Source organism: Meleagris gallopavo, chromosome 8, assembly GCF_905368555.1.
Source record: "Meleagris gallopavo chromosome 8, MGAL_WU_HG_1.1, whole genome shotgun sequence".
Taxonomy (NCBI): Eukaryota; Metazoa; Chordata; class Aves; order Galliformes; family Phasianidae; genus Meleagris; species Meleagris gallopavo.
In genome coordinates this window covers 23,341,321-23,361,352 of record NC_139411.1, presented here as the reverse complement: position 1 = coordinate 23,361,352, position 20,032 = coordinate 23,341,321, and the positions used below count along the sequence as shown (strand labels likewise).

The 20,032-nt window shown below is 45.9% G+C and overlaps 1 protein-coding gene across 3 annotated transcripts in view; it reads left to right on the top strand.

Moving 5' to 3' along the window:
* Positions 1 to 669: 669 nt before the first annotated feature.
* SH3PXD2A (SH3 and PX domains 2A) overlaps positions 670 to 20,032 on the top strand; it is a 232,111-nt gene continuing 212,748 nt past the window's right edge. Inside the window, exon 1 of one of the 3 annotated variants that reach the window (XM_010714667.4) lies at positions 670 to 865. In XM_010714667.4, coding sequence (XP_010712969.1) covers positions 794 to 865 — 72 coding nt within the window. In that variant the 5' untranslated portion in view covers positions 670 to 793. The remainder of the gene's footprint in view (positions 866 to 20,032) is intronic. The other 2 variants (XM_010714665.4, XM_031554493.2) reach the window with 2 other exon arrangements.

Below are 20,032 nucleotides of genomic sequence, written 5' to 3'. Positions count from 1 at the left end.
ATTCAGTTAACTTGGTGAATATCGATTCATGAAGTGAGCTGCTGGCTGGGAGATCACACCCACGTTCCCTTTTCAGTGGTAAGCGTCTCCAAAATAATCACACGCAAAGTGATGATCGTTTGTGAAGCACGTGAAATTTCTGGGGCTAGCTCTTCTTGTAATGTGACCAGGGAAAGAGGAGGCTCCTTTTGCACGTATGTGGAAGGAGTTGAAGTAGGTTTACCGCTAGAAGCCCCCCCGGCGGATAGTTTGCACAGCATTCCTCCGAGTCCGATCCCCTTGCAGCCCGGTCGGAGGTCGCACAGCCCTCCCCGGCGCATCGGCCCCGCCGCGCTGAGGACTCGGGCCGGCCAAATTTCGGCCACTCGCTGCAGTGAGGGGGGGCCCCGGGCATCCCGCGCCTCCCCAGCCCTCCTCAGTCTTAGGCAGCAGCTCCGGGACAGAGCGGGGCCCTCGGCCGCCGGCAGGGCGCGAGGGGCCGCCATCTCAGGGCAGGCCGCGCCCCCCGCCGCACGGGGCGGTGGCTCCCGCTCCCCTCGCGCCCCTTCTCCCCGGGGCCGCCTCGAGGCGGGGCGGGCCTCGCCCTCCCGCCGCCGCTTAGCCGGAGGCTGCGGGCAGGGCGCGGGCGCGGGGCCGGGCCGCCTCCGGGAGCGGAGAGAGCCGTGGACGGGGCGGAGCCGGCAGCGAGGCGTCCTCCTTCGCTCCCGCCCGCCGCGCCGGCCGGCATCGCCGCGGCGGGCAGCGCGGCGGAGGGTGCTGCCAGCGCCGGGAGGGAGCCTCGGGGCGCGCGAAGATGCTGTCCTACAGCGTGCTGGACGCCAACGTGGTGGACGTGGAGAAGAGAAGGAACCCCTCGAAGCACTACGTGAGTGGCGGCGGGGCCCGGCGCTCTCCGCGGGCGGGCGGTGCACGTGTGCCGTGGGAGCGGAGCGGTGCCTGCGGGACCGGGACCCGGCGGGGCCGTTATCCTTCGCGAGTTGTCTTCCCTTCGGGAGATGAACTGCAGAACTTGGGGTGGGACGCGTTTCGCAGCTCCCCGGTTCGTCTCCGTCCCAGCGCGGCGATGGGGAGCGCTGCGGGGTCAGCCGGTCGGTGCTGAGCGGGCTTTGCTCGTTTTCTCCCGTGAAGTTGCACACGGACTTTTTTCCGAGGGACGGAGAGGAGGCTCGCGCGGTTCTCGAGGGGGACGCGGCGTTCGGGTTCCCTTTCATCTCCGTTGCCTTCCTCTTTTCACACCTTGCTGCTAACGGAGCAGCGCAGACGGGTTTCTGACGACCTTCCCGGGCTGCGGGGCGCCGTGTGGAGGTGGCTTTGCCTGCGGGAGTTCACAGCAGGTAGTGCAGTAGAGTTTTGGCCATCGGCATAGTTAGAAAACACATCTTTTCTTCGTTCCCTGACTCTGATTCTCCTGGGTTTTAGCTGCACGTGGTCCTTTAAGTTTCTTCTCAAAGTACAACCTGTGTTTAAATACACAGATTTTCTGTGTGCAGAAGATAGATCGTCTCGATTTAGTAAGGAAAAGCCCGAGGGGTGCTGCCTGTGGTGTGGAACTGCTCTGAGCGCGCTTTTTCCTGGCACTGCGTGCCTGCCAGACTTCTTTGGACTGGTGGGCATTTGTATGGAGTGCATGGAAGATAAGGCTGAAGACTGTGTGTAAAGTTTTGTATTAGTATTTCACATCGCTGAGCGTCTTCCTCTAAGGCTTAAGCTGCAACCCAGGTTAAGGCTAGAGGGCACTATGTCGCTGAGAGATGCTGATCTGCAGATGCACAGCACATCAGAGCTTCAGCTTTACAATTAAACATCTTGTGCCCCATTCATAAGAGTGGGAGCTCTGGGTCTGCTCCCAGTGTGCCAGCTGGACTGTTGTCTTCAGCCTACTGCTCATTTACTGCTTTCCAGGCAGGAAAGGTTGCCTTTGCTTTTGCAGATTGTCTTTGAGCTGTGGCTGACGCCACTGCAGTCTGTTATCTCACCTGAAAGGTGACTGCGATTTGGCATCAGAGGCTGTGAAGCCTCTAGAGGTGTATGACTGCCAAGCAGCAAGTTATACAAAAGGACTGGGAACAGTACAAATTCCCAAGCACTAGGAGGAATGAAAGTTAATTTCTTCTTTGTTGGAAAATAACAGGAGAAAAGGGATTTATGTCTTCTATTTACCAGCGTGGAAGAAAATATTTCCCTCGTTTTCCTGCAGGAATGTTTCTGTGTTTCCTTGATGACTGTTGTCACTGCATTTTAACAGCAACCTGAACTCTTACAGGCAGCTCTATACAGTGCTTCTAGTAGGGAATTTATTTCCTGCCCCTTCACCCCCGCTCTCTGTATGCTATTTCTAATATTATCTTTTTCAGTACAGTTCCATGTCTTGACAAAAAAAAAAAAAAGAAAATGGTTTGTTGTGCAAATAGCGTAGTATGTGCTTTTTATCTGAGTAACCCTGAATGAACAGCATTCAGCACAATGAATCTTGTTTCATAAACAAACTCTGGAATAATTCAATTAAAAATGATCCATGTCTTTGTGAATCTCTTTACTTGAGATGAGTGAATTAACCCATAGGTCCAAAAGTCTTGGCGGCTGCTTTGTTTCCTAGATTACAGTTTGCTGCAGATGAATATGCTGCAGTCGTTCATATGCCTTTGGCTGGAGTACTTCACTCAGGGTGAACTTGCTCTGTCAAATAATTTAACTCCCTGGATCCGATCCATTGGTCACTACTGATTTGGTTCTGTGCTCTTTCAGCACAAAACAACTATTTTCTTCCAAAATGAACATAAATGTGGCTTGGGATTCTGTCCATTGCCTGTGTGTACTTTGGACAGTGCAAAACTTGGTGCTCTTTGTTGTATTTTGGTTCTGTAATATCAGAAAGCCCTTCTGCTTCCAACATCCCTTCGCACTTTCATGCCGTGCCTACAGGCCACGCGATGCATTTGGCATCAGATGAATGATGTGTTTCTCTGGTGGATGGTGATGTCAGTATTTCAGGCATTTTAGCTTGAACTCCTTTTAATTGTGATCTCTCAGGGCTGTGGTGGAGTCTGGAGAGATGAAGACAGGTTTTTAGGCATTGAGAGCATATGGAGAGTGCTAACTGTGAGTGGCGTATAAGCCCCTATGTGCTTGGCCTAGAAGGAATCATGCCCTGGAGCAGGTGTCTTTCATGATAGCACAGCTTTTGTGGCCTTGACTCAAGAAATAAAACAAGAAGGTGCTTTGTGTATCCTTTGCTGTGCTCTCTCCATGTGAAACTTCTAAAGAGATTAATACTTCACTGGAAGATTTGTAGGGCTCTGTGCATGGGAAGAGATTAAGATCTTAGATCCAGTGCTATTTGATATGAACCCAGCCACTCATGCCTGTAGGAAATCGCTGCTGGGGAAGGAGTCTGCCATGCCTCTCTTTGCATTCTTGTCAGCAGTGGAGGAGCACAAGGATACCTGCTCAGCTGGTGGGCCTGGACAGCAGGATATGGAAGGATAAAGAGAGGGCTGGATGAATAATTCCATGCCTCTTGTATGGTGTATCCCAATATAAGCTACTACTGCTCTTAGAACTTCTGGTTTTCTGAATTCATTTCCTATTCTTTCTTTGTACCAATGGTCTTTTAAGAATTAATTTGCGCTTGATGGTAATACTGTAAAAATGTTAAATCTGTGCTTTCCCCTTTTCCTTTTACAAGAACAATGTCAGGAAGGTCAAGTCTGGGTTTGTTGGAAAGACCCCTGGTGCTACAGGGGTCATCCATTGACTGAGGTATGTTGTTCTGAAGATGGGTGAATTAGGACATTTGTGCATGGCTGATGGTATCAGTTAGCCATTCTGAAGCAAAAAAGCTGGTAACAAAATCCTAGTGCCTTTCCTGTCCCTTGCTACTTTGTAAGCCATGTCAAAGTCTCTTCTCTCAGTTGCAGAAGTTCAGCCTGTTTGTGGGGTTGCTTCACTAGCTTATAATCTGAATTGATCCCAAAACAACAATGGTTTCTCTAAGAAGATCCATTGTCAATTCTTTCCTCCTTCAATCATTCATAGAAAAGCTTAAAGAAGACATGCTCCCCTCTCTGCTTCTGGGTTATCTCCAGTTAGCTTACCAGTTACCCATCTGTCTGCCTCCTTAGGGAGACCTGCAGGGAGGCTCTGCCTAGCAGATGTGCTTGATCCTGCACTCAGCAAAGTGAGAACAGCTTAACACCTTCACCTGTTCACGGTTTCACAGCATCTGGGTATTGGTAATGTTCATTAAAAGCCAAACGAAGAGAATTCTCCCCTCCCATCCCAACCATTTGCTCTTCCCCAAAGGATTGAGTAGTTACTGATGTGTGTGTGTTGCTAGACATTTATATGCCTGAGGTCATTTCTGAGGTCTCTAAGTGTGCCTGTGTTATTCTGAGGGCAGGGATATGTTCATCAGCATGGATTTCCTCTTTCAACACTGCTCTACTCCAGTTGCAGTTGGGCTTTGTGTGTTTTTCAGGTTTGTAAAGTATAGAGGGAAGGCTTAAAAAGAAAAAAAAGCACACAATACTCTTGCTTTAGAAATAGCCTCGCTGTCTCTCTCCAGTCAAATGAGTGAGGTGCATTGCTGATTTCAGTCATCTGCACTACCTGCATGTAGTCCCAGTTCTCAGCAGTGTAATTATTTTCTAATGTCACTTCTGAATGGCTCATGATGGGTTCTTGTAGGAGTCCTGCTGTATGGCTGTGGATACTAAACTCTGTGGGCATTGTTGAGCTGTAAAGGCTTGTATTCTGCTGCATTGGGTCTCAATGCTGCTCCCAGGAAAGCACATATGCACTTGTCACCAGTGGTCTGTTGTAAAATGTCGGTGAAGTCTGAAGAAAAAACATGTGCTGTTAGGATCTGACTCTTCCCTATGACTTGTCTGCTCCTGCTGACTGCTTACATTCAGGAGTGGCTCAGACTTTTCTTGGCTTCATCTCTCTTCATTGCAGGCCACTAGTTATGTGACAGCTAGCACTGATAAGGAAGATCCAGATGTATTATGGACCGCTAGGATCTTTGTTCTAGTATGGACCCTTCATGGCTCCATGGGAGAAAGAGCTGGATTTCCCCCTGCTTTGGCTCACTGTGAGCCAGATCTCTTCCAGAGGACATGGCTTACTTGGAGCTCATGTGACCTACAGATCGTGGCCCACAGGTGCAGTGATGTGAGGGACCTGATGTGAAGCAGAAGGCAGTGTTCTTTGAGCAGCTGGAGTACATATTGAGGACTTGTGATCCATCTTTCTGCCCTTACTTTCCCCCCCGACTGGAAACACTGTGTGGTTTTCCTCCAAGGGCCCATGATCCAGCTTGACTCACTGGTGTGAATGATTGCCATTTCTAATACTGTTGCTTGGGGTGCTAGGAGGAAGCCGGAGGATTGCTTGTTTCCTTCGTGACTTCATCATTCCTCAGAATGGGACTAAGGGTTACATCAGAAAAATGTTTGTGATCTCCTGTGTGCAGAGCCTAGGAGAGGTCAGGAGAAAAAGCCGCTCAGGGTCAAACGTTGCCTCACTCTGGGCCGGCATCCTGCTGGGGGTAGATTTATGTCTTCGGGGATGATTTCTACTGTTCTGCATGTTTCAGATGCAAATCTTATGACCTTGCTGGCTACACAATTGTCTTTGCTTTAATGTCTGATAAAACATACTGAGGGGGAAAAAAAAAAAAGTTACTTCCAAAAAAAAATCTGGACAATGTGGATAAGTAGTTCTCCTAGTGAGCAGAGGTAGCAGGAGGGGGAGATCAGACCTCATCAGTCCAAAGCTGCCTGCACCTAGTAGCACCCAGTGAGCATCTCTCTATTATCACTGTAGCTACCTGTTGATGGAAGTGTTGCTTGTGAAAGCAAAGTTTTCTTTAACATCAGAGATTGTCCTGTTGGGTTTTTCATTTTTCAGACACCTTTGTTTTATGAGGCCAGTTTGATATCCAGTTTTTTTCCTATTCACTGTCTTGAAACATTGACTTTCTGCCCACTCTCAGCATTTCTTATGTCTCCCAGTGTCATGTCTGTGATTCTGCCCCTTAAGGGTCTTTTTCTTGTTGCCTTACCTTAGGCAGCACTCGAGATGCGCAGTCCTTTGAGTTGTTCAAGGCATGTTTGCAAAGTAGCCGAGAGATACTTTAGGCATCTACCTGCTTTTCATCATACGCTGCCTGGCAATTACCTCTATAACTCGAGGTTTCTTTAGGGGATGGCAAGGTAGTCCAACAGGTGAAGAGGCACTCGCAGTCCTCTCCTATGGCAGAGCTGGGGATGAGTAGCGTTTGGCTAAGAGGCAGCAATGCCTAAATTCAATAGTTTGCAAAGTAAATGGCTGCCCCCAGCCTTAGAAATAGATTAAAAACCAATGGAAGTGCAAGGCTGTCCTGGTTTGTTGTGCTTAGGGCGGGATGAAATAATGCAGGAGGCTTGAAGTCCTAGCAAGTGTCTGTATTGGCTCTCTTGTGGCTGAGCCTGCAGTGTGCTGGGATGGCAGCCAAAGGGGAAGTCAGGGAAAAGCTTTTAGCAAGCCCATGAGCTGGGGGTAAAAGCTCCCAAAGCCTTAAAGTTCCATTTCAAAAATGATTAAGATGCCCCTACTGACTTTCCCTGGTAGCCAAGTTCCAGTTAAGTTTTGACCTAAGACATGGCCAAAATGCTCTCAGTGCTCCAAGCTTCAGGGTGGACTGAGGAGCTTCTTGAGAGCCCTAGATGCAAGGGTGCTGGGGCCCACTTACCTAGTCAGAATTACCCCAGTTTGACTACTTTGTGCTAAAGGGGAGTGGGATTGAGGGACCAGATTGTGCCCCTTGTCCAAAGAGTCGGTCTGAAGTGCAAGATGAGCAGACATCCGAAGAAAGCAAATGATGAAATAGGAAACAGAGCCCAGATTTCCTGCCTCCTAGAGCAGCCTGTTGGCTGATACTCTGCACTGCTCAGTTTTGTCCATGGGCATCTCCTATGTACTGCCCTCTCCCTGTCTCTGCAAGGCTGCTGCATGCTGGTAGCCTCCTTAGGAAGATGGGGCAAAGAAAGGTTAAGTGGTTGGACCATGGCTGCCCATGAAGTGTGTTGCAGTATATTCTTCTTTTCTCTTTGGCTGTTGAAGCAATCTTGCGTCAATTTATCTGATAAAAGTACAGAGCCAGAAAAAATACTGCCCTCATATTTTGCTATTGTCTTCCTCAAAAAAAAAAAAAAAAAAAAAAAAAATTTCCCATTTAACACAGATTAAACAGGAAGAGGGATTCAATGTGACCCTACCTGAGACAGGAGGTGACGTGCAAGCTCTCTAATTTAGTCAACTGGGAGGAAACAGCTGGACCTTCATATGTGAGATTTATTATTATTATTTTTTTCCTTTTTCATGCTGTGCCCTCTTAATGAGCTCCTGATTGCACAAAGGGTCTCGGTTCCTGGTAGCCATGTAGAAGTGCACAATTATTAGAGGAGGCTGACAGCAGCTATGCTGTTTGGCATTGTGCAGCTGAATGCTTTCTTGTAGCTAGAAGTGACACCTTCTCGCCTGGAGCGTGCTGTGTAAATATTGCATGAAAAAGGCAGGCAGCTGCACAGTAGCATACTGTTTGAAATTGGAGGTGTCTGCTGCTTGATCAGGTATACTCAAGACCAAAATATGGTCATGTCAACGGAAAAACTCCCAGTGACTTCCCTGGGCCTTGGCTCATGCTGTCAGAGAGAGGCTTTACTGAAAATTTTACTGAGAAGTTGATAAATTCTATTTTATTTACTGATTTTTATTTATTTATTTTTTTTTTTACATAGCACATCACCTTTTCTCTTTGCTATAAAAGCAAAGCCACGCTGCAGAATCTGTTACTCTTCTAGGCAGAGACCTCATTGTCATGTTTTGAAGGGCTGGGGGGGGAGGTGAAATGAAACCAGGTGGATTTGTTCACATGAAAGGATTTTGAAGTGGAAAATCTCACAACCTAATTAGAACCTACTGGCTTCAGCCTGCTTGCTGTCTTTTTGCGCTTTCTACCTGAATACCAATGATCTCGTTAGTCTTTCTGAGTCGTGTTCGCTAAATGTCACCAACGCAGTATGCTTATTGCATGTATTTTATGTATTTTATTATTTTTTTTTAATTTGCAAGGGCCTTAATTACAGTAAGGATGGCTTCACACTAATAAGGACATGGACAGACTTCAAAGATGGTCTCTGCCCTAGGCAAGGGAAGACAAGTGCTGACACACAGGTGCATGCAGAAAGGGACAGTGAGGCAATATCAGCTGGATGAGCAGGAGATGTCCTCAGCACAACAGTGACTCAGGCTACTGGTTGTCCTTATCCATTGTTGCAAAGGATGGGCTCAGGATAGATAGGAAGAAGGACAATGTAAGAACACCTTAAACTGCTCCAGGGTGAAGGCAGAACAGCAGATATTCTATTAATTGTAGTGCTTTTAAGGGCTTGAGTGTGGTAGTGCTTAGGATGACCTTTGTGACAGTTGTAAAGATTCTCCTCTTGATTTCATTGAGCTATTGATTTTTACAAAGCTACTCCGCATTCCAGTTTCTTTGGATGAGGAGGTCACTGTTTATTTAATTAACTGTCTAGACTGGGAGCGGTCTACTTTTGTGAGCAAGGTTTATATCCCCGAATCTGTGTCGTCTTCACAATTTTACGTGCTGCTCTAGGAAAGGTGAGGTGTGTTCTTAAATGGGTTTAGTAGTCGCTGACAACTCTAGCACAGGATCAGGCCATGCCATGTTTCACAGTAAGGCTGTAATTCTGTAGCTGTGCTCTCTCTTATAATGCATCATCTTTAGTTTGTGGTGATTGACTTGTTGGATTGAATTGATAGACTTTAAGTGTCCATGAACATGTATATGGTCCTGAACATACTGTATTTGAAATCTAACTGGCAGTAATTATGTTTTGGCATTTTGCTATCATGTTTTCCCTGACCAGTGGAGTGTGGTTTTCTTTTTTTTTCTATAAAAAATGCTAACCAAATACAATGATGTGCTAGGCTCTTAAGTTTTTAGCACTTGGTAGAATGTTTTTACAGAAATTTATATAATCATAGGATGGCTTAGGTTGGAAGGGACTTCAAAGATTGTTTTGTGGGCTGGTTGCCAACAAATAGATGCTCCTGTGTTCCATGTCAAGAAAGCTCAGCTGCAGTGGTGAAACGTTATTCCAGTCATCCTTTGCACCACTGGGGGTTTGATGCGGCAGGGAGCATCTGAATCTCCATGTTCCTTACTGTGTGAAGGTAAGAATTTTTTAATGGCTTCTTCAGCACAAGGAGATTTTCCTACTCCTTAGCTCAGACTGTTTATGGTTGTTTCTAACTTAATCTAGGCACATATTTTTGATGTGTTGTTCCTCTGCGAACCCTCTGTCACCTCAAGCAAAGTACTCCAGAAATCAACATTAAGTCTTCCCCTGTCTGTGAGTGCTTTGTGACGCAGTCAGTGGGCTCAGTGTTTCCTCTGCCTGGGTGCTGGCACTGACACCTGCTTCCTCTTGAGAGGAGCTCTGCTCGTGGGATAGATGCTGCGGGAGGCAGCTGGGCTCCCAGTCCTCAGCAGAAGCTGGGCAGCTGGCACAGCTCCTGCTCATGAGTTAGCTGGAGGCCTGCAGTTTCCCAGGGCTGTCACTCCAGCAGCCTTCACTGGCATTAAAATTACTTAAAATTTGAAAACAAACAAACAAGGATATGTGAAGTATTTTCTTGGAAGAAGGCTGTGGAAAGCAGATTAAGTGCATCTCCCCCCTCCTCCCATCACAGGAAGAGACATTGGAGTTTAGCATTTTCCTCAGTGGGATTAAAACAAGTTCTGGGACTGATCTGTGGGGCAAGGAGGACAGACAGAAGCAGGGTAGCTCTGTGCATGTGCGTGGATTTGATATTTATAAACAATTACATATGTATGTAGTTCTGTTGATGACAGATGAAACTGTTGGAATCCTTGAACCAACCTTGTTACTATTATCTCTTTCTGGTAATGAAAGGATTGCTTGTTTCTTGTTAGTAATGGGAGATTAGAGCTGTTGGCTGAAGTAGAGAAGAATAAAAAGTGCCTGAATACCCAAGTAGCATCCATGCTGATTTTCTATGTACTGAAAGTTAGCAATCCTATGTCTTTTGCTTTGTACTAGCCTGGGACAACCTGTAGAATTTGTTTTCCCTAAATCTCATTTATTTTTCCTCTCATGCTTCAGCAGGAGGAGTTTTAGAAAGACAACTTTACTTCAGGGGAATCTGGAGCAGTAGCCAGCCTCCGAAATGCTTTCAACTGAAGCATATGGATGAGTCTTCAGCTGTTACTGCTCAGGAAGAAATTTTCTGTTTAATGCTTTGCTGCTGCCTTTGAGATTGTAACAGTCTATGTCAAAACTCTGGACTGTTCTGAGGAAGCAGCTTCCCACCTGCTTCTGTGCTGGTCATGTAGGTTGCACTGCATACTTAAATGGAGATATCTGTGATTTGTAAAGGTAACTAACTATAAATAGGTTGTTTTTAACTAAAAATATTTGAAGTGAATTTGTCCTGGGTGACAAACCTTGAAGACCACAGCATCTGTGATCAGGAGAAGAAGAGTCTACCATTCTGTCTTGCAGCTTCTCTCTATCTTTTTGGCATAAGGACCACTGGTGGTGATTTGGAGGTGGCACTGGAGGGTGCTACTATGCACTGGCATTCAAGTCTCACTGCAAGCCTCTTGAAAAGAAAAAAAAAAAAAAAAAAAAGAAATGAAGCTCTGATCCAGAACAGCAGGATTGAAGTATGTACAGCATGGGGATGGGAGCAAGGCGTTGCTCTCAGGCCCTTGGCTTGGTCTTGAATTTACTACTCATCTGCTCAGGGGTGGGTAACTCTGTATCTGTGTGCCCTGATGTTGTAGAACAGTAATCCCTGTGTTTATCCTGAACATAATTCTAGTCTTCTTGTCTTGGGGGAGTGTGCAGTTGTTTGGTAGGCATTGAGCTTTGATGTGAAGATGCGTGTGCGTTTTGCTTCTGTTCTAACATCTATGTTGGTCTTTGTTTGTGCTAGAAGGGGGCTTGGCCAACAAAGTAGGGCAGAAAGCAGGCGTTTGCAGTGAATCTTTAGGTCTCATTAGAGCTGATAACACAATCCTGGTCAGACCCTAAGAATACTCTTTTACTCTCATTTTTTCCTCCTTCATCTAAGAAGTTTCAGTCTCTCCATGCTGTTATTTCCTGATATTTTAATTCTTTAATTCTAGCTGACCTTCCAAATGTGATAGTGCTGGGCTGAAGAGCACCTTGTGAGCAAACACCAGGGACTTCCACTGTATGTGAGGATCTGTACAACAGATACAGCACTGATGTGCTTCCAGCAGCCTTTGCACCTTAGGAGAGGTGATACCAAAACGTGATACCTCCGCTGTATGCCGAGGTCTTTTGAGGGCCCTTCCCACTGTGGTGTCACACGGCAATGCTAAGCTATTAGGGCTCCAACTCGTCTGATGAGTAGAGGGATTGTTTGCCACCAGGCACTGGCATGTATAGGGGATTGGGTGACCTTGGCCTTGAGTTGGATCTTAATAGTGGAGAGCTGGACATTCTTGGTTATTGTCTTGCTATGTGTGTAAGAGGTGTTGACTGGGTTATGGTGAAGACCTTGACTTAGATGAAGTCAAGTGTAAACAATTGGTAACAGTTTGAACACAGGGAACTTGAAAACATGCAAGTAGTCAAATGAGGAAATGATGCCTGCCGTTTGTGTTTATAGAAGGACAGAGACTCTTGTTAGTTCTAACACAGGACTTAATGGTCCAAACCTAGTTGAATATGTATTTTATCTCCAGCACTCTCTCCTGCTTGATTCTTTATTATTCTTTTGCATCTGGTTAACGTGAGCTGTGACGTATTTGAGTCAAACCCCTATGGCTGAAAGGCTGACACATTTTTACTGTATATTGTGATAGAAAGGGTTAAACCAAAGGTGGTGGTAGCTGATAGCTTCCTTTAGGCAGTACAGCAGCAGTGAATGCTGAGATGACATGGGAACTCTCCTCAGCTGACGTCCTGAAGGGCCTCTCAATGACATTAAACTTCTGGCCCTTTTCCAGCCAGAGTTGGCCTTGCCCCAGTGACAATAGATGTTAATCTGGCTTGTCAGAAAACCCTATTAGTGATTGTTTTTTTCTTTTTCTTTTTTTTTTTTTTTTTTTACAGACCCATTTCCAACCCTCGTATTTCCCTGCTAGTATGCTAGTAAACATGGTGTTGTGTCATTGTTTTACCAGAAGCCAAACACCAAAGCCAACTTCACAGTGCTGTCGTCAGCGAGTGTCCATTCGCTTTGGGGCTTTATCTGAGTTCCCAGGCTCTTTCTTTTCACTGTTGCTTGTGTCTCTGTGTCCATCCAAAGCCTACAGAAGTTTTGTGGGAAATGTGTTGGTTTTAGAAGTTGTGGCTAATGCTTCTAGACTGGGAGCATTATTGTGAGGGTACTTCTGTATCTATTTAGCAAAGATTTTAAAGCTTCATTTTCCAATGACTGTAGTCAGAGCAATCTCTTGGGTTCTTGGTGAAAGACAAGGTGAAGGGATTTGCAAGCCAAGCCTTCCTCCAAATTGAAAGTAGCCAAGCCATAGCCAGGAGCAGTGCTCCTGCTCCTCGTTTCCAAACACGATAGCTGAATTCCTATTAAAAAGGCTGGTTGTCAAATTGCTAATATTGGAAATTAACTAACTTTGGTTTCAGAAACAGCACTCACCACAGATGAAATAAAGCCATTTATACTATTCTTGTAACTATTGTTTCTTGTTTTGCTTCTAGACTTATTTCCAGCTGTCTTTGCAAAGGATATGAAATTAAAGATTTATAAAGTTACCTTCAGTGGCTTGAAGCTAATCTGCTTAAAACAAACAAGCTTTCTGTCTCTAGCTCTAGTTTGTCTTTGTGGGCCTGGCAATGGTCCAACCCTTCTCATACTGTGATCTGCCTGAAATTGTGTCCCAGCTGAGGTACTCTGGGAGCAGAGAAGTGAAGAGTGAGAGGTGCTCATTTGAATGCAGATCCTGAGTTCTTCTGGTACAGGTAGAGAGGTACAGGTTCAGCTTCTTGGCAATGGTTTTGAGAATTGTTGCATTCTTGAGTATTACGTAGCATTAAAAATAAATAAATAAATTAAGCTGTGGAACACCTTGCTGAAAATTGATATGCAGACCAAAAATATTTATAGTTCTAGAAAAGAATCAATGAATTCCTGGGGACAAGGCTGATGACTATTAAACACAAGATATATTAGATGTGTAGTTGAACGAGAAAGTCGTTGATCTACTGATTATTAAAGACAAAGTAAGCACACTGTCCTCTCTTTCATGTAATTATCATTTGGCTTCACTGAAAACAGAGTACTGAGCTTAGATTCAACTTCATGTTGGCCCAGCTTGGGTCTTCTGATGCTTTCCCCAGACTCTTTCTTTCTGATAAAAGCATCTTTCTGATGCTTTCTAGGCCCCTCAATTGTGTGGCACCAGCTCAGGCTTCCAAGGCTCGCTGCACGTAGTTAATATCGGTGAGAGCTGTTGAGTCTCAGCCAGCTGAAGTTAGGAAGAGCAGCGTGTGTGTTAAGGAAGTGAGCCTCCCATCATCGCCGTCAGCTCCCTCCTGTGCTCCATACTCCTCTGTGGGGCCGTTGTGCTTTTATGGGCTGATGTCACACATCTGGGTCTTGGCAGATCAGTTTCTGCTTCCCAGCCCCGGGTCAAGTGGCAATTTATTTTTGTAGAGGTATCATATCTGGTACTGCTATTAATATATACTCAGGCTTTGAACTTATCTAATGCCTTTCATCAAAGAATCCCCAAACACTCTGTGTATTGGCACCTCTTTGCAAGGTAGGCAGTTTAGAAAGGGAGAGCTGTGTGCGCACATTAATATACCTCCTGGCAGAAGTGCCTTTTTCAGAGCCGCAGATAATTTGGGCTGATGGAAAAGTTTTCGTTTATGTCTGAAAGCGGGTTCTGGGACTGCAGAACATAGACTTAGGGCAGACTTAGGTCGTTAATGGTGTATGAGCACGTTGCGTTCCTGCATATGAACCTTCAGAGTGATTGGGTTGGCTTGACTGGGAGCCTCAGTACCAGTGTAGATGTTTTTTGTTCACAGCTATCTTGATTCCAGTCTTGCATTTCTGCATAAGCAGGTTTTTCCTCTTAGTTTGGTTTGACCTATTGTCCCACTTTTCTATTTTGTAGTGATGATGTCCCTTCCTAGCTCTCATTCTTCTGAGCTGCTCTGACATCCTCACGTAGAAGAGGCCACTTTCAAAGGTGTGCAGTAAGCAGGTGTCCCAGCCCCACACTTCTTGTGCACATTTGGCTGAATAGAAGTGAGCTGTTCAGCTCAGGCACAGCTCAGTGCAGGCAGCTTCAGGCATGCAGTAGGCACATATACAACGATGTGCACAACCTTGTGTTGGGAGCCAGATGCAGCCCCAGCGGGGTGGTTTGCCAGATGTAGCAGAAGTGATTTGGAGGACAGGGGTTCTTAGGACTGCCCCGTCCCTGAGCTGAGCATTGTGTCGGCATGAAGGAGAACGCTTGTTGGGAAGTACCTTGCAGTTCTGTCATGGTTTCTTTTTCTTGTCTTCGGGGAGTCTCAAAGAAAATAGTACTAAAGTCTTGCAAGTGATGCTCCCTTACAAAAGCAGAGAAGAGAAGCCATGGCTGATTATGTTCCCACGTTAGCTTTAATGAGGGTAATTGTAAGCAGATGGTATCTATTTAATGTTCGGAAAATATGGATAAAGGAGTTTTCAACATTCAGCAAAGTTTCTGAACTCCTGGTGAGTCCTGCCTGGGCATCCTCTGTCCTGGGGGGATGCACAGCAAGCCTGTCCCACTTGAGATGAGCCAAGGTGGCCTGTGGTTTCTGTCTGAGCTTCAGCAACAGTAAATAATTCCAGATCAACGTTGTGGCAGCATGCTGACTTTTGTGAAGAGAGGACAAGGGGGGAGCCAAATAAAACAATTATTGAGTTTCTCGGCTTGGGGAAGGGAGCCAGGGTCATGTTCAGAGCTTGTAGTGCTGGCAGGCATGGAGATGACGTGCCACATCACACATGTGTTGGCGGAGATAACCAGGGAGATTATCAGCAAGCTGCTCTGGAGGTTGGTTTGTGATGCTGATGATCCGAAACTGATGCTGAGATGTTTCAGAAGAACGTTTTCTTTTTAACTTCCATATCTGCTCTTTTTTAATATTTTTGGCTTTTGCCTTTGGGGTGAAGGAGAGGCCATAGCAACCCCTGAGATTTCAGTCCCCATGAGTCCAGATTTTGCAGTTACAGATCTGCTGTCATTGAAATCGGCTTCACTTGAAGTTGTCCCCTTTACAAAGCTGGGTGCTGATTTTGTTCCAGAAATTTGGATCGTGCTCTTCTTGCAGAGCTATGGTGGCCCTGGCCAGCCACCCTCCTGGCCGGTATTTCTCTATCCTTTTTTGCTGGGAAACATTCCCAGGACCCGACACGAGCGTTGAAAAATGTTTTCGATGTTACACTTGGTGCTGGTTTTTACGTATCTTATAGATCTTCTTATCAGTTGAGCTAAGAACACTTTTGTGATGGGCACAACTCACTTTCATCAAAACAACCTGAGAAGCCTGTGTACCCTTCCTGTGTTTGATTCATTTCTTTACTAGACCCAAGGGGGGGGGATCACAGTGTCCTAGGTTTCAAAGCAATAATTTGTACTTTGAAACTGTAGCCTGTTTCAAAAGCAGCAGCGGAAGTAGCAACTGGTGGTAGTTTTGCCTTTCTTAGGTTTAAGTTCACTGTTCCTTTGAGCAAAAATGAGCAGTGACCATTTGTTAATGTCATATTTGGTATCTTCATTGTATTTGTGCTACTCCACAAGCATTAGTGAAACTACATGAGCACCTTGGAGCATGTGTTTACTGTGTCAGCTGTAGGTAGCACTGTATGGGATCGTGACAGAAAAGCTTGGGAGACCTGGCACAACTTGCCTCTCATCACTGAGTGTATTGGTGTTGATGTTAGGGAAGTGACCTCAAGAGATTGGCTTTGGGGTCTCTGTGGGGTTTTGGGAGGCCTTTATGTTGACAATTGGATTGCTCTTGGAAGTTCTTGAGCTGCCCATTCCCAAATCCCTTTTGCTAGTCTTGGCCAGGATCTGGGGATGGACAACCAGAGTCACGTACTCTTAACTGCTGGAATGTATTCTGGGGTGAGGACAAGGGTTATCATTTAGTGCTTTCTTAACTGATTGTTAAATATTCAAGGAGCAGGTCATTTTAGCTGCCAGCCTGAGGGTCTGGAGCCGGTTCTGCCAACTGAGCAGGCAGCAAATGAGAAAAGCTGTCTCCTGAGAGCCCCACGGCTAGGACCTCTCAGTGTAAAATGAGCCATGTGCTATCAGGTGGTGGTTATAAGCATGGAGGTCCCACAGCTGACACCTGGCTCCCTCAGCAGCCCCCCGAGTTGTTGTGCCCGTGAAGGCATGGAAACAAAGCAGAAGGCTGTAGGGCAGGACAGCATTAGTGATAACATGCTTAAGATACCCGGCCTTGTCTTGAGGCCGTGTTACCTCATTGGCAGTTGGGAATTAGCAGGAGGAGCTGGGGAGATTACCAACAGCTGTCACTTATTTTGGAATAAGAGTGGCTAACATTCAGCAGTGTGACTCTGGCTATAAAATACTTTGTAGGCTTGTTACTGTAATACTTAAAAAAGATTATTCAAAGGAGGTCAAAATTAAGAACATTTGTTGCAAAACTGTTCCCTCTGCGGTCTTTTCTTCCAGGTGGTTTTTCAGTAATTGGTTCACTCTCTTGCAGCTGAGGGAAAAAGCAATTGACTCTTGCCAATTAATTCTGCTGCATCTGGATTTCTGCCTGTGGCCATGGGGGTTTGCTGGGCAGAGGAACTGAGGTTCTTCATGCTTGAGCAGTGAACTGCAGTAGTGCATCTGATTCTAGACACTCAGCACTGATCTTGCAAAGAGTTGCTATTGCCCAAATTACAGGAGTGGGATTATTTTCCCTTTGATGTCAGGCTAAATCACATTGGCAAATTACTGCATCTTAGTAAGTAACAGTGCATGGGTAGCGGGGTGAACAAGCTTACAAGCTCACTGTGTGCTCAAGTCCATTGCAGCACAAATGTTCTTTGCAGATAAACTGACCCAAATTGTATGCAAGAGTCAAGGTTGACGCGTAATTACAGGTGTTAGTTAATTCACGGTAATAAAGTTAATCACAGCTCTTTGATAGTACATCAGATCAGCTCGCTGCATGCTTTAGCGAGCTGTCTAAAGTGGCTTCAGGGAATGGCAGCTTTTGGTTGCATCTTTTCAGTTGGGTTTAGTGTTTGCTCAACATGAAGTGATTCACCTGGTGAACTTAAAGTGAATCAAAGGTCTCTTTTGCAATTCCTACTGCTTCACTGGGTTTCCTCAAGAGGATCTTTTAATTTCTGCCCTAGTTTAAATGGTCTTCATAAAGAAACATGCTGATAATGGTTCTCGCATACTGCTATGAATCTGCCAGCAGAAGACTGTTATCAGAACTCAGGATGCCTCCCTCTCTTAAATTACAACTCCTAATGTGATATCATACATTCATATTTCAGCAGTCTATGGTTTTATTATCCTGTGTTTGTTGCTGTGCGCTTAGACTGTAAGATCTTTCCTACATGCTGAAAAAGGGTGGGACTCCCCTAGTGAAATATCTTGTTAGCTTCTTACTACAAATTTTCTAATAAATACAACTGCTTCTTTTAAACAGAATTCGGCTGCGTGTTTAGCATTCTGCAGGTAGCACAGGCTGATGCTGGTAAAAATGACATGTTCTCTACTGGCAAATCTTCTTAGCATTGAGGAAGAGGTGTCTCTGATTAAGGAATAAGAAACTGAAGTCGCTGGAGCAACTGTTGTACCAAACTTGCAGAACCCACAGCTCGGTTTCTCCGGGCTCTCAGCTGTCCCTGCAGCTGTGTCAGCTCCTGGGGCACATCACAACCCTCAGCTGTCTGGAAGCAGCAGTGGGGCAGAGCAAAGCCCCTTGCTGGCTCAGTGTGCTGGGGGCAGAGGAGCTAAGCCTTCCTATCTCAGCGACAAAATTCAGTTTATTTTTAGAGGTTGGCTGGGTAGGGCTTTGCTCCATGCGCTGCTAAATTAGGGGAAGAAATTGTACCCAGGGTGTGCATGTGTCCAGCTCCCTCTGAGAATGACTACAGATGGTAGTGACTTCTCCTTCATACTTTTTCTCCAAGGGCAGGATGAGCACTGCTTACAGCCAGTCAGTGCCTTCCACTGCTCGCACCAAGGCTGCATAGTGCTGGTCCCAGCCTCTTCCAATTCCTGGAGCTCATTAGAGGAGGGATGAGTAGGGTACGGGAAGCTGTGAAGGAACCTGGACTGGATTTGTATCTGCATCCTGAGTGGGATGGCAAATTTTCTCAAAGTGGGAAAGGTTTGGAAACTTCTCAGCAGTGAAGTGAATAGTGGGGCAAGGAAGAAGATATAAAATGGATGTGGGAAGAAGTAGGTCCCAAATTGTGCTAGCAATTGTGAAATAGCTGCAGTCATAGACTTTCTATGGCTTGATGAGATTTCTAGGCTTGATGAGAGCTTGCTAGTGGCTGGCAGAGCACAGGTGGGCTCTTGAACAGATTGCAGGGGGAAGGATCTTGGTCTGAGCCATGAAACCATATCTGCCCTGCTTCCCTGTAGGACAGCAACACACCCAGAGGGGTTCTTCACCTTGCAGCATTGAAGCAAGAGCTGTAAAGGGCCTGAGTTGCTATTCATAGGCTCTGGGGGCTGGCACGTATAGGCAGACAGGCTCCTGGTGTGTACTACTGTAACAGAGCCAGATCAGGAGCAGCTGAAACTAAAAACTGCCCTGGTCCTCTTCCCTGTGTTCACTTTGTCTTGGCACCTCTCTGAGACTGTGGTTAGCCAATTCAGAGAGCAACAGAAATCCCAAATTACTTCCTCTGTTGGAAGAAAAGCTTTTCTGTCATTTGCTGGAAGCCTGGGGCTGTGGTTAGGGATGCTGTCCTATGCCTGGAGTAAAATGTCATCACTTCCAGCTACTCCTGGCCAGAGGTCACATCCTCCTACAGTCCCGATCCTCTCTTCTCCCAGACCAATGGAGATTAGCTGCAGCTCATTTCCTACTAGGATTTATCTCATCTGTATCTTTAAGGGGCAGCACACCTGGTCCTTCAGGCAGATGCAAGGAAGGGGCAGTGGCAGTGTCACCATGACCAGCTGCCTCTACATCTGCCCAGCTGCAGCCTGGAGCACATCTGACCTCAGCCAGGCGCGGCTGTGCCTCTGGTTTGCCAGACTCTGTGACACACACGATGTTCAAAGTGCCTTCACATATAGGAAGTAGTTTAACCATGGTTTTGTTCACTGTTTCAGCAAATCCAACCAGCCTCTGCATTGTTGAGTGTAAATGTCACGCACACCAAAATAATAACATCTGGTTTAAAGCAAAAATAGTGAGGAAATGGGTGTTGTGGTTAGAATGAGGTCTGCATCCTGAAGTCACTCCTCTGTAGCCAGGTTTTGTGTAGATAAATGGAACGTAACCTATTAGATCAGGACTCAACTTATAGTGGAGAATTAGAGTAAAGGTTGATTGTCTGCAATGGCCCTGGTCAAAAGCATTTGGGAGGTGTTTTTCCTGCCTCTGAATGAGTTCTCCAAAAGTAACTACCCCTTTTTTCTCTTGTGCAGCCCAATAGGGATATCCTGTTTGACTGCAGGTTAGGTTTTACAAGACTTTACGCTTAGAATAAATCGAATCACAGCCCACCTTGAATGTAGCCTCTGTTTATCAAGAAAACAGCACCTAACTGCTGACAGCTGTATGGAGTTGGCCTCTCAATGCATGGTCAGCTGCCTCGAGGAATTTGATGCCACCTATACGAAGCTAGTCTGTCATGCTTTTTCTGGTACTGCAGACCAACGCAAAGGAGCATATATCTGTAAATGCAAATATAGTTTCTGTGAATCACTGCAACTCTCATGAAACACCATCCTGTTATA